Source organism: Pogona vitticeps, chromosome 2, assembly GCF_051106095.1.
Source record: "Pogona vitticeps strain Pit_001003342236 chromosome 2, PviZW2.1, whole genome shotgun sequence".
NCBI lineage: Eukaryota > Metazoa > Chordata > Lepidosauria > Squamata > Agamidae > Pogona > Pogona vitticeps.
Window position 1 is genome coordinate 185,843,453 of NC_135784.1, and position 14,467 is coordinate 185,857,919.

Here is a 14,467-nt window from a genome sequence, read left to right on the forward strand (position 1 = left end):
AGTTGCAATCCTTTCCCCTCCACTTGTATTTATACATTTTCCTGGAGGGTCATACGTTGCTTTTTGGGAGAAGCACAAGCTAAAGTAGGAATTAAGCACTTCTGCTTTTTCTTCCTTGTCTGTTATTTTTCCATCCCCAATGAGTAGCTGAGCGCTATTTCTTTTCCAAAAAGAAGAGCCTGAGATTATCAGAAAAACTGCAAAAGTAGCCACAGACTTTCTGTAGGAAAACAACACATGAAGCAAAAGGAATAATTTATAGAAGTGCTCTGCGCAACTACAGTAACAGAGTCATCTTCTCTTTAACCAGTACAGTGAGCTGAATAAGTGAAACAGTTTAGCAAGCAAAAGGAGATCAAAGGCAGAAAGATGACAATGCTTCAATTTTTCTGTATGACACAATGATTCAAAATTGATTTAGATTAGGTTAAAGATTAGCACAGTCTATTGGAGGAAACCACTTCTTTATGAAAGTTGAAAACAGTGCATAAAATACAGAATCTATTTGAAAGTACAGCATGGAGGGAAAAAATCTTCATTTGCTTAGATTTGAGAGGTGAAACACAACATAATGCTCTTGAAAAATACATGGAGAAGCCACCTGCACCATCCCACCTTCCACTTTCTGTTGCACAAGGCTAGAAACTTATTAGGCAGACAAATGATAGGATCAGCTAGTACGATGCCAAATGCAATTCTGCAGATTTAAGATGCCTTATGAAATTATTAGGGCTTCTATTACAGTCCTTTTTGTTTATATTATTATTAGGCATGCACAGCCTTCACAACTATAAATTATGATTCTGGGGCAATCCATGTCTGCTCATGATTCCTAGAAATCTGACTGTGCAGTGGCATGACACAAGGAGCGATACTGAACAAGAGCAAACATTTTCAGCAGAAAATGTTTTCCATTGTCTGGTACACACCCTAGTCCAAGCTTACTGTCTTGCTCAGACTATAATGAATCACCCAATCAGAATTTAGAAGCCATCATTGGAGTGTCAGCTCAAAGTGCACCTAATCCTCCTTGATGGAGTGTCAGCGTTGATGGAGTTGCATCATGATGGCCTGACTCTAACCGTGCTTGTTCAGAAGAGACTTACTTCTAAGTGAATCCAGTTAGCTTCACAGTCTTACAGAGTTCATATCAATGCACAGTCACATCAAAGCTAGCATAAAGTGTAAACTTAAAGCTTACTCCATGAACAAGCAATTGGCCATGGAATGCTTCAAGTGCAACAACATAAGTTAACCTCAAATATTTCTAGTTGTCTTCCCCATCAGTCAACACAATACTGAAGGTGGCTACTTACTCCATGACCAAAGAAAAAGGGAGTAAAAGAAATACCATCCACAAAAATATGAGAAAGTAGAGGGACAACTATGGCCAGCTTGATCTGTGTGCCAATCAGCTGCTCACAATGGGCAAGCAACTTCAAGTTCTCCTTATGTTCTCTCTTTTCCTGAAACAGCACTCAGGTCAGATCTTCCTTCCTTCAAAAGGGTGAATGTTCTCAAGTAAAATAAGATCCACAATGTAAAAACATCATGAAGGCTGTCTCCAAGAGATGGGACACAGCCTTACCCCCTTTGAAGTCCAAAGACTGCATCATGAGATTTAATCAGGACCTACTAAATGGCTTGACTTTATCAACTGGCCATTTTCTCCTTCCTCTTCATGGAAAAGAAAATAAGGTCTGTTCCTTAAAAGCTGGTAGAACCAAAGCAACAGGTGACAGATTAGGGTGTGGAAAAATAATTTATCTTGGACAATTAATATGCAACTTGTATGTAAGTACAGAAATACAAGATTTAATTCTCATGCTTGCAGACAATCCATGACAGAGCAAAACAGAGAACCAAAGCTCTGAGCACACGATACAAATGTGTGCCACTCAAACACCCTTTTACAGGCATGGAACAACAGTATTTTTAAACAAGAGGAAAGCAAAATTAGAAATTAGGAGTTATTCGATGAAACCTTATTTGGTGAAGGATTTCCAGAAAACTGACGACACCACTCTGGTACACGAAAAACAAATTCTGGTGCTATTATTAATAGCTTAAGAGGAAATAGTGTTCACAACTCTTGCCTTCAACAAAATGCTAAGGAAACTGTGCCCTATGGCTGCAGCTTAACTCTTTTTAGAGATTATAAAATGGGCATCAAATAAAGCACACCCGATTATCAATCCAAAAAGGTCAAGAGCCTCCTTTTGTAAACATGACTGAAGTTCACTTTAGTCTAGTAGTCTGTTTAAAGCAAATACCTTTGACTTTGTTTTAGTTGCTTTTACTGTCCAAAGGACAAAATAAAATACACAGCTGTAGCAATCGCTCCATCATTAATGCCTATGTAATACAACATATTTTCACTTTAAAATATGAATGTGCAAGAGACATAACTTTGCATAAGGATTCTAGAATGCACTACTACTAGCTAGGTCCCTCAGACTTGAGTAGAGCAGTTTTTGTTTATTTTTAAAAGGCAGTGTTAACTAAATGTTTTAGACAAGTTTCCCATTTTTACCACAAAATCCACATGTGAGAATATTTGAAAGTTGTGCTGTCTTTATCAAGAAATTTTATTTTAACATTTATCTCCTGTCACAAGAAAACACACAGAAATATGCTGGAATTTCAGATTGGCCAAAGTGAATCTTAAGGAAGAATTGATTGGCAATTGGGCTGTAAGTCAGGACCACAAAATAAGCAAGCTAAAAAAACAAATATTTCAGATCAAAGGGACTTTAGCACATGTTCAATAACAGCAGAGTCTTCTAAATCAAAGAATGTGGGTGTTCCTTCCACAATCGCCTATTGGTTGCTGTCAGAGAATGAGCAGATGGCCCGTTTCCTGCACAAGCCAATAGATAAGCCGAGTGTGGCCGGAAGGGCTGGCAATAGGCGTGACCAGAGCAGTGGTTGGAAGGATTCAGTGCCGCCACACAGAAAAAAGGTACCTCTTCTACAATCTTCCAGACCAGCTTCCTTTAAACCTCTCTGGTGTCCGAGGCTGCCCATCCAACACGCTCCTTGAATGATTCCTTCTCCCATCACTCCAGGTGCAATATTCAATACGGTTAATAGCACAAATAATAAATTTCAAGCATTCTGAAATATACACTCAAAGCAAGGCGCCTTTGCCTCATCCAGTTCCCCTTCAAGTTAGATAGGATAGATAGATACTGAAAGAGGGTGATCAAAAGATGCCAACGAGCCAAGGGGTGGCTTTATTCTCTAGCACCACACCCACCAAGGGGTTTTGCACAACTTCAGCCAAAGGGCACTGAGCCTACACTTTTCCCTGTCTTATCATCCCAGCGGCCCAGGATCAAGCCGCCCTAACAAGAGTTTCCCAAGTCCAGGCCCGTCCCGTCCCCCACACACACCTTTTCCGGTTCTGGCTGCTCCTTCCTACCCCTTCGCGGCCCCCGCGGGAGTCTCGGGGCGCCTGCGACTAAGAGATCCCCGCTTCCTGAGGCGTCAGCTGGGAGGGAAGAAATCGGCACCTGTCCTGGCCCGAGTGGGAGGAAGGCGTGAGCAGCTTTTCCTCTCGACCCCCTTTAGGGCCAAAATGAAAAGAGCCGGAGAATCCCCGGGGATTCCTCTCCCCCCCCCCCGGCCCGCCCTGCGGCATCCAGGAGCACTTGACTCGGGCGGGTCCGAGGGCGTCTCTCTCTTCACGACAGCCGCCTCTTCCACTCCCCCTCCATCTTCGGGAGGGAAGGGACCCTCTGTCTCTCCCCCTACTCACTCTCTCACACATACACACACACACACACACACACACTCTGCGCTCAGTTTCAGTCTGCAACTCCTGGAGGCCGAGCCTCTGAGATCGGGAGAGTTTATCATCCTGCAAGGAAGCGCCGTGGCAGAGAAAGGGACCCTTCCCGGCCCAGGAGGGGCGTGAGCTGCTCCCTCCGGTGCCCGGGCAAGGGCGGGGTGGCCAAGCCCTCTCTCTCGGCCGTGGGGGGGGGGGACCGGGCTCTGGGTGCTAAACCGCGAAAGGCCACTACCGCCCCAGTAAGAGGAGAGGAAAGGTCCGAAAAGGAAGTCCAACTTCGAGGTCCGGGGGGGGGGGCGCCGGGTGTTTTTTAGGAAAGGGGGGGCGCCTCGCACCGGGCGCCCCAGGCCGAGTATTTGTTCAGGGAAACACCCTCTTCTCCCTCGCTCGCAGGACGCCGGCAGAGCCAAGGGCGCGAACTTCCGAAGACGGGACCGGGAAGGCAACTCAATCTCCCGCCGCCCCCCCTCTTTTCCAGAAGGAGCGCCCAGAGGTCGGGATGCCGCGCCTCCCCGACCCCGAACCCCCCCCCCCCCCAGTCTCTCGCCCTTACCGTTCCCCGCAGCCGGGCTGAGAAGGTGGCCGAGGGCGAGCGCCACCCACGTGGCGAGCACTCCTGCTCCGAGTCCCCTTCGGCTCATGGCTGGCTGGCTGGCACCGTCGCAGCTCGCTTCTCCCTCCGGTCGGTCTGTCCCCGAGGTGGGTGGGTGGGGGGGCGGCTGGCCAAATACTCCGGGGCACGAGACCGCGCGCGCGCGTAAAAAAAAAAAGAGGCAAGTTGGGCGAGGGCGGCAAGTGTCTGTTTGGGGCTCTCTCGCGCCTAACTGTCTGAGTGAGCGCACCCGGCGGCCGCCAGCTTCATGTGGAGGATTCCCTCGCGCTCCTCCCTCTCCCGGCAAGCCGAGGGGAGGGGCTTCCTATGGGGTGATTTTCAAACCTCCCCACATCAGAGAGGGGGGAGGAGGAGCTACAAACGCATGATGTGACGTCGGCGATTTAACCCTTGCCGCCCCCCACCCCACCCCGCCGACCTTTTTTTTTTTAAATGTGTTTGTGTTTTTTTTGTTTTCAAGGTGTACGCCCTTTGACGCCTCAAGAATGGGGCCAAGGCGCCGCCGGGCTGGGCTGGGCTGGGCAGCAGAGTGTGGTTCCCCTTCTCCGGATGGACGGGCGCTGGCGAGGCAGGGGCAGGGGCAGGACTTTGCCGACCCCTCCCCAAAACGTCCGCGGCTCCAAAACCGCCAAGCCCGGTGGCGTGATGAGGGGTCCCGGGGGAGGGTGCTTGAAACGCTGGGAGCGGGTGTCGTGCCTAATGCACGTATGAATGGCCGATTTCTCGTGTCGGCGGCGGGCTTCGGGGGGGGGAGAAAAAGCACTGGGCGGGTGTCCTTAGGGGCTCTACGAGAGAGGAGGGCAAAAATACACCCACCCCACCCGCTCTCTTGAGGCTGCTCTCCCGCCTTCCAGGGCGGGAAGATAGAAAGGGGGAGCAGACCTGAAAACCTGCCATTGGCAACCCCCGCGGACCCCCCCCACTATCCTCGCGGGGGTCCCTTGGTGAGGGGAGGAAACGTGGAGCCTCGGCACCGGGTCGCCTTACCAAAGCCTCTTACCGCTCCTTAAAGGCTCCCGGGGGGCACTTTATTGTGGCATGAAAGTGGCTAGTTCGGAAGGGGCAAGCAAGGGGGTCTCCCGGTTCGTTTCGCAACGGCCGACGTAACAACACGCTTTCGCCGAGGCCCCTTTGTAACAACATCCTGACCCACGATGGCCATTTCCTTCCCTGTCGGTCGTGATGCCCTGTGAATGCCCTGCCTTGCCCTGCCCTGCCCTGCCCCTCCCGACTTCCGTGGGGTTTGTTCGTCGATGGTGGCCTCGCCCGTAGAGCCGTCAGAAAGGAGAAGAGTGCAGATGTCGTGTTTCAGGAAATAAACACAAGGCATTTTTAAGCTAAAAGTCACACAAACACACCCCAAAAGAAAGCTTTTTCGCCTTCCTCAAAAAGAAATTCACCCTTTATAAAGTGATGGGATGTGTACATTCGGGCAAAGTGTCCCTAAAGGGAAAATACGAGGCTTAGGGATCCCTCATCCTGCATCGCTAAATGCCTACAGCTGATGAGTGAGGAGGGCAGGGCAGGTTCAACGGTCCTCAAGGGATTTCACGCAGACTACATCCCGACTGGGTTCACTGTGACTGATAAATCATTATTCTGATCGGGACCTACACAGAGGTGGTTCTTTTCGCTTTGACAGGCTGGGGAGGAAAACGGATGTGGGAGGTGGTTGTGCTTTAGCCTTGCAGAGTGTTGTGTTAGAAAACATATTGCAGAAAACTTTGTTCCAGTAAGGGACTCATCAAGCTCTCTGCTTCATCATGACACTTCCAAACTAGCAAGAAAGGACAGCTCAGTGTGGTTTCTGACACTTAGTAGTTCCCTATTGGGCAATGTCTCAGTGTTCTGGGGTGTGTGTGTGTGGGATTTATGTTGTGCCTAGTGCTGTGATGGCATGCTTCACTGATGTGCCTCATGAGTTGCACCACCTCTGTGAAGGGACATCCTCTTCCTGAGCAGATCCTCATTTGTACTTCTCCTCTGCCTGGCTAATTTCCTCCACTCCACTTGCTTCACCCTATTGCAGCGAAATTCTGCTATGAGGTCTGGGACTTTCATAAAAATTTTGGACTACAGTTTATAGAAACCCGCAGGGATTATCTTTCCACCCCCGACAACATTCTAGGGGCTTTAGCAAAAAAAAAAAAAAAAAAGTATTTTTAATCACCTATAGCTGAGAAATAATGGCTCTGTCTCAGCTACGCTGAGGAAATGGTGGGTGGGGCTAAGCTCTGTGGGAGCTGCAAGGCATTAGGAGTCTGGTAGTTTTCCGAGAGGCACCTACAGTACCTATCCCAAGCATAATGGGCAGAGGCCTTCATGTTTCTGGCTGGGGGGATTTCTGGCTGGGGGGATTTCTGCAGACCTCAGGGAGCTGTAGTATAAAAGAAATACAAAAGTCCCATGCCTGTCTTCTGTTTCATGCTCAATGTGACTACATCTCCAGTACAAATGTACTGTTATTCTTTCTCCTTGGCACTGACAGTGTGTGATGTCATGACAACATACTGATAAAGGAACATGAAAACCATGAATGACCTTGGAATGACACAGCATAAAGTTCTCCCCTAGAACCATATTACAAATAAGTTGTTTTTCATCCCTGTCCGTTTTCCTCACTGTCCAGTTTTCACATCCATACGTAGTACCGGGGAATACCTTGGTGTAAGATTGTCTTTGCTGTGGTCTCCATTGACACATCTTTCCATTTTCAGATCTTTTCTAGTTCCTTCATAGCTGCCTTTCAGAGTATCAGTATTCTAATTTCTTGGTTGCAATCTCCATTTGGATTGATGATTGAATCAAGCTATGCAAAACACTTAACAATATCTTAAAAATTCACCTTTATATGACACCTTAGCTGATGAGAAACCATTGTGTTTTTCCATGTCTGTTTTTACTGTAATTTCTTGTTTGGAGTATAGGTTACAGATCAGGACAATCAAATTTTGAAATGCACCCATCTCTAATTTAGGTGATTCATAGCTTTTCATAATTCACTCAGTCAAAGGGTTTGCTGTCATCTATAAATAAAGCATTTAAACGGTCGGAGACCGCAAAATAAAGATTGATTGATTGATAGATAAATAAATAAATAAAGTACAGGCTTACTTATTTTTGAAATTCTTTGATGTACTCCAGTAGCCAACATATATTTCCTATCTGATCTCTAGCTCCACTTCCCTTTCTGAATCCAGCTTGAACTTCAGAAACTTCTCACTCCATATGCAGTAAGTGTTCTTGTTGCAGAGCCTTGAGCATCACTCTGATTGCATGGGAAATTAATGCAATATTCTTATGGTTGCTGCAATCTTCATTGTCACATTTTTTGGAGATTCAGGCATAGCCTTAGTGGGGAAGAGTGTGGCAGGAGGTTGACTACCTTTCACCCTCTCCCACCCCCCTTCCCACCACCGCTCCCTGCCCCCACTACAAAGAATCCTGAAACAGCCTCCCATGCCAAACAAGGAAAGACACTGATTGGGCTACCAACCACCTCCCCACCCAGAAGCAAAAGAGGACAGGGGTTCTTTATCTTTTACAGTGGTATAGGAAAGGGATTTTCAGAACGTGTAACGTCTTCTACAAGCTGCACCTGCTTAATTTCCCTTTTCTGTATAACTGTTGAAGGTTCAGGAGCCCCATCCTCTTTTGTATGTGGACATCCCAATCCATATGGCATTCACTGTGTGTGTGTGTTTCTGTGTGAGAGGGAGGGAGGAAGACACGGAAAGAGACAAGCTCAACCTGTATTTAAAACCTGAGCATACAATTCTGTTGTTCAAAGGTCTGGTGACTTGTACCATAGAAGAGGATCTTTGTGGTAAACCATGCATATGTTGCAAATGTTTTGCACTTCCCATCTTGAATGTGATAGGATGTCACGACACGTATCTAACGCATTTGATTACTTTCTACACTGTAAGCTCATGCCCCCAAATCATTCAAACTGTGATAAAGCTGTTATCTGCTTGCTTTTTCCACATCCTCCAAAGGGTTTGGATAGCAGCTTTAAGATTCCAGATGTTGCTGCTCCTACTTCTTATAGAACAGGCAACACACATGTTGACATTTCACCGGTGGCACACTTCTATATACTGTTCATAGTCCTGCTTTCCTCTGCTTCCTCTCTCACACACCATTAGTGTACATGATAGAAGATTTGTTCCTATATGCTGTCTGTGGTGTAAATGTACAGGTACTCTGCTACTACACTGGCTTCTGACTGTGACTGAGAATACAATCCTCAGTCACAGTCTGTTCTTAGAGCTACTTAGCTAGAATACTTTGGAATGCTCTAGCTAAGCAGCCTTAAGAACAGTAGTGTAGTATATCTAGCACACATGGGTTCAGGATGTTTGTATCATTTGCAGCCACTCATTCAGATTTCCTTCCTCCCCTCTGCAGTCCTCCAGAGGGAGGGGGTTTAAAAATAAGGTTTCTAGGTAATAATGTATTGCCAGGAGCTATACCTAGGCACTGTAGGTTAAACCACAGAAGCCTCTGTGCTGCAAGGTCAGAAGACCAGCAGTCGTGAGATCAAATCCACGTGACTGAGTGAGCTCCCATTGCTTCTCCCAGCTCCTGCCAACCTAGCAATTCGAAAGCATGTAAAAATGCGAGTAGATAAATAGGTACCACCTCGGTGCAAAGGTAATGGCGGCGTTCTGTGTCTAGTCTCACTGGCCACGTGACCACGGAAACTGTCTTCGGACAAACGGTGGCTGTACGGCTTGGAAACGGGGATGAGCACCGTGCCCTAAAGTCAGACATGACTGGACTAAATGTCAAGGGAAACCTTTGCCCTTTACTTTTATTCCTGTTGCACTGCAAAATAATAATAATAATAATAATAATAATAATAATAATAATAATAATAATAATAATAATAATAATAATAATCATCATCATCATCATCATCATCATCATCATCATCATCATCATCATCATCATCATCATCATAATGGTGAGGCTTACTCTAGAACAGGCCAATAAGATCCATTACCTTTACAAAAGACTTGCTTCTGGTGGAGAGGAAAACTGCTAGAACTCATTGGTTGATATGGACCAGTGCAGCTGCCCTACATTTTTGACTCGCCTTGGGAATATGGCTGTTAGGGTTGTCATAATGAATGCTTCTGTCTCAAAATTTTCCACTACCTATCTGCTTAAAAAAGGATGTAGCAAACTGACACTTACATGAGCAAAACTCTTCCCAAAACCAGAGGTGCACTACACTGTCATGGATACTCTGCTAGTGAAGTTGTGTAGATGGAAGAGGCAAACACTGGGCATGGGATGGGTATGATCTGGATGTGAGAGAATTACACTTGATCCTGCATCTGAATGTTGGTTACGACATGTCCAGAGAAAGACTAAAACTTTACCCCAGATCTAGAAATGGTATAAATCATTTCCCTCTCACTAAAGCTACTCAGAGAGGCAAAGACTTTTGAGAAAAATATCTTCCACCAGCATTCAGGATGTGAAAATCAGCACCCAAATACGTTTACCAAAATATACGTAGATTCTACACAGGCCAAAAAGGCAGGTGAGATGGCAGGGAATGGGGGCTACACGCCTCTGGTATGACATTGCACATGCTTATAGCAGACAAAAAAGGAAGTATATTATCAGGATACAATGAAGACAATGGGCTTTTCACAAGAAGGAGAGTGACCTGCTCTTAAAAGGGGCCCTTGCAATTAACATTAATATTAAGGGACTCTGCAGAATATGGGCTCCTGGGAATATTGCCAATACTTCTCTCCACACAACCCTTCCGACAGTTCTGCTGTGTTCTTAACAGCAGACATCAGCAGGCAATACTTAACAGGATGGAAACCAATAATTACCTGCTAATGACACCACATGGAGCAGCTATTAAAGACACAGCTGCTGGAGTTAGTTCAAAAGTTGGCAGCACAAGGCTTATTTAACCCAGATCTCTGTTTGATGTAACACAATTCCTTCAGATCTGTCCTGCAGGGATTCTCGGCAAAAACACCCGATACCCTCTCCACCCAGTACCCGAGGTGGTGCAACAGAGAGCGCTTGCCCCATACACATAAGCAAGGGCAGGGAGAGAGTGACAGATGCAACCATTGCAAATGAGCTTGTCCTCTTGTTGGGTTTGTTCAACTTTCTTGACACCTCCTGTCCGCATGATACAAGACTGAAACCAGTATCAGTGGAGCCAAAGTGGGGACAAATAACCTTGCTTTCTGTTTGTTTGGGCTTTTTTAATACCATCAGCAACGGTGCTGTATTTTTGTGTTCCACGTTGCTCTGATTTACACCAACGCGTAATCTATGCTCGTTGACCAGAAGATGCTGAGTTGAACTAGTGATATTGCGATGTAACAAATAGATTGAGAAGGAGGGGTTTGATACACCGGTTATCATTGTGATAAGAGAGATATGGGAAGATGGAGAGATGGAATAAGAGGAGGCAGGAGAACCTGGGAGAGCTAGAGCAGAAAGAACAGGCATGGGGGAGGGCATTATGGGTTGGAAGTTTGGTGCTGAGGGACAATTCCTCGCATGCGTGGAGAGGATACACCAGAAATCCCAGCACATTCAGCAACAAATACCCACCAACATTTGGACACAAATGCTGGGATGGCAGTCAGTCACTAAAGAAACTGGAACAGCCCAGAATGATATGGGACCGTGGCACTGTGTGGACAAGGCCAGTGTAGCCATTCTCTCCCCCATCCCTTTGGAATAGAGAGGGGCATTGACCAGTTCCTCCCAGTTTGTAAAGGCCGCAGCACAGGAGCTGCTGCTCCCTTCCCCAGCCTCCTCTAGCTCAAACAGCCACTCACCAGGCCCAGCTTGCTAGTTTTTCCCACCTCCTTGGCTCATCTCCCAGTCACGAACAAGAGCACAGACTTCTCTGCCCCCTGCCTTTTGTCTGAGTAAGAGATCAGTCAAGAGGGCGGGACAGAGAAGCCCGAGCTATTGCAGGGACTGGAAGATCAGTTGAGGAGGTGCGGGAAACTTGCACAATGGGCCTGGTGAGTGGCTAATTGAACCAGCGTGGCCAGTTGCTTCACCTGCCTGTAGCTGATCTGGCTGAGAGATTTTGGAAGCCATAGCCACCCCCCCCCCCAATGAAGTAACATTCTGAAATTCTGACTGAAGTGCAAGTAGAGTAGGGTGACCACACGAGAAAGGGGTCCAGGGCTGTTGTACATTTAATAGGGAATGTCAGCAGGCATCTTCCTATTAAAGGTATAGAAGCCCTGTCTGCCTTTTGATGCATCCACTCAAAGCAAAAGCAGCACAGGTTGCTGATTCAGAAAGTCATGTTTTTGTACTTCCCTCCACAACAATAAGGTTGATCATACAGAGTCTTAGATCTGGTCAAGGCCACTGACTCATCTTCACATCACTGAAAGCCTTGGTGTGCAAAGTAAGGATTGGTTCAATCCCCCTTCCCTAGACCTTGAATTGTTTGTCTTGTTTTCTGAATAAGCTGTTTCCAAAATTACTGCAGTTAAGGAAAATACGTCATTGTGAGTAACACAGGGAAATCAAAGTGTTGTAAATCTCCATTTATAAATGCCTTTCTCATTGAAGTTTCATTTACTCAACCCCAGCTATAAAAAAGTCTGTATATAATTCAAGTTATGCTTCAATATTTTATATTTGGTTCCCCCCACAAACACACTTTATTTTTAAGCATATCTATCCCACCACAGGACGGTTTATGGTGATGACTGCACATTAGCCCTTTTCCCAGTCTGTGCCCAAATAAGGATACACAGACAGTTGCATGTGCCAGCTTTTGCCCTTCTGGAGGCATGATATCTACAAAACAACATGTTCCTGCAAATGGAGAAAATACAAACAGCTGTAACATGGACAGTGTCATTAATTTTGGGAGCATATTTTCCTTCTGTCCATAGTGGAGATGGAAAAATTCTAAAACATCTCCATTTTTTCTGGGGGGAGAGGGGAACAAGGGGAAAAACATTTGTTTCTCAAAAACTTCCATTTGTTCCAGGAAGGAAAAAAATGTTTTTCCCTGTTTTTTTCCTGGAAAAAAAGGATTTAAAAAAACCAGGGAAAAAGGTGTTTTTTTCCTCAGGAAAAATGGAATTTTTTGGAAATTTTACACCTCTAGCCCTTAGACACCCTTCTAACTATTGCACAAAGTCCCATAGGCAGTGGAATTTGCAGAATGATGATTTTTTTAAAAGGTGGAAGGAGGAAGGAGGAAAGACAGACCCTAGAGCACTAAGACTAACCTAGCAAATCAAAGAACACTCAGGAGGCATACAGGCATTCATCCACAATCTCTCTCACACACTGAATTCTAGAAGTAAGCTATTTAGTAAACTAATAAACTAGATAAGGAAAGAAAAAAAGAAAACAATAGAACCTGAATCCGATCTAGCATTGATGACACAGGTCTCTCAATTTACTATGCAAAACGGCAGGTAGTAGAGTGGGAGCAAACAGATATATAGCATTTGGTCTATTCAGTCTGAGCTCTCCCGGGTGCATCAGTGGCTGGAGTGTCCAGGAGCGATCTCGGGCTGGCCTCCTCCCCATGGAGGCGTCGCTTTGGCTTGTGGGCAACCAGTGGCTCCTTGTTCCACCTTGTCACCTCTCACAATTATACATGTCCTCCTGATTCAGTCTGATCTTCCACAGTTGTCCAAAGATACGCCTACTTAAAACATATCATAAGGCAATGTCCAACATTTTAAATCACAAAAATTAGTTCAATACATGGGAACTGGGATTCTGTTCAAAGCAGTATAAAAGCAACCCGCTGAAAGTGGCAAGAGGGCAGGATTGGACTAAACCATCTCTTAGGAGAAAGAAATGCCTAGATTTGTAGATGCAAGCAGCATCTCCAGAGATGAAAATGATCTTCAGACGCTCACAAAAAGAGACTGAAAGAGTGAGGGCTGAGAAGATTTCCTGAAAAGAGAGCAAAGCTAGGATGCAGTGGTGTCGCTTTGCAGCTTGCGTACAAGGTGGTGAGTTTGTAAGTTAGAGAATGGTTGGCTTTTTTCTTTTGGCAGCAGAGATGACTGACCACTAGCCAGACATGGCTCTAGCCTGCCCTTTCTTGTTTCTCGCCATTTTAGGTGTTGCAATGAGACTTTATCCCTGGGGCTGTCCGTTTGCAACCTGGAGATGAAGAAAGTCCAGTTTCTCAGGGTGGGCCCTTTCATCAGCCCATCTTCTCCCCCATTCTGGTATGTGGAGGGTTGCTTGGTGGAGGAGAAGTGGGCCAAAGGAGAAGTACCCATTTGCCTCACACTTCTCCGGCCATCCTAAAGGTTCAGAGGGATTATCACCTCCTGGCTAACAAACCTACGCAGCATATCTGCAGATGGACTTAGGAAATAGGATTGAGGAGTCGCAGTTGAGTTTTCCCCTCAAAGAAACATGCTACTGTATAAATTAAAAGTTAGGTTGCTAAGAAAGAGCTGAAGTGAGTACTGGAGGCACAAAGAAATCAGGACCCAAGGTGGAACTGGAGTGGCCAGATGCCAAAGAGGACAGGGCTCCTCTTGTACCTTTAATAGTTCTGTAGGAGAGGGACTTTTACCAGGCATAGTTTCTCTCCTGCAGGTTTTGTCTGTTGGAAACTGTCCCTTCTGCACCATCATTAAAAGTAGAGGATCCCAATTCTCTTTGCATCTGGCCACTCCAGGAAGAATCACAACTCTTGACAAAAATCCTGTGTGTGGGACCAGGAAATGAATGGAGCTGTGAGCCAATAGCTGAAAAGAAGCGCACAGGCAACAGAATCTAGGTTTCTGTGGCCAAAAAAGTCAAGGAGGCTTAGATTTGGAACATCTGAACAGAGAAATTACATTGAAATGAAATTAAGATATAAAATTAAAAGGAGGTGAAATAACCAACATAGCAAAATGAGGAAGTAACTTGTTTGTAGTTGAGAGGCATCTTAAATATTTTAACTACTTTTTATATTTATTTTGGTTTTGGGGGGGGAAGTATGAAAAGCTACGCTTTCCCCATTAGGTCACAACCCCCAGCGAACTGCAGCCTCTGAGAGACCAGGTTGGAAA

At 45.9% G+C, this 14,467-nt stretch overlaps 1 protein-coding gene across 1 annotated transcript in view; it reads right to left on the reverse strand.

Moving 5' to 3' along the window:
• Positions 1-4,694, reverse strand: part of LDLR (low density lipoprotein receptor) — a 31,512-nt gene extending 26,818 nt beyond the window's left edge. Inside the window, exon 1 of the mRNA XM_020791576.3 lies at positions 4,347-4,694. Within this exon, the coding sequence (XP_020647235.2) occupies positions 4,347-4,434 (88 nt within the window). The 5' untranslated portion in view covers positions 4,435-4,694. The remainder of the gene's footprint in view (positions 1-4,346) is intronic.
• Between the last annotated feature and the right edge of the window lie 9,773 nt (positions 4,695-14,467).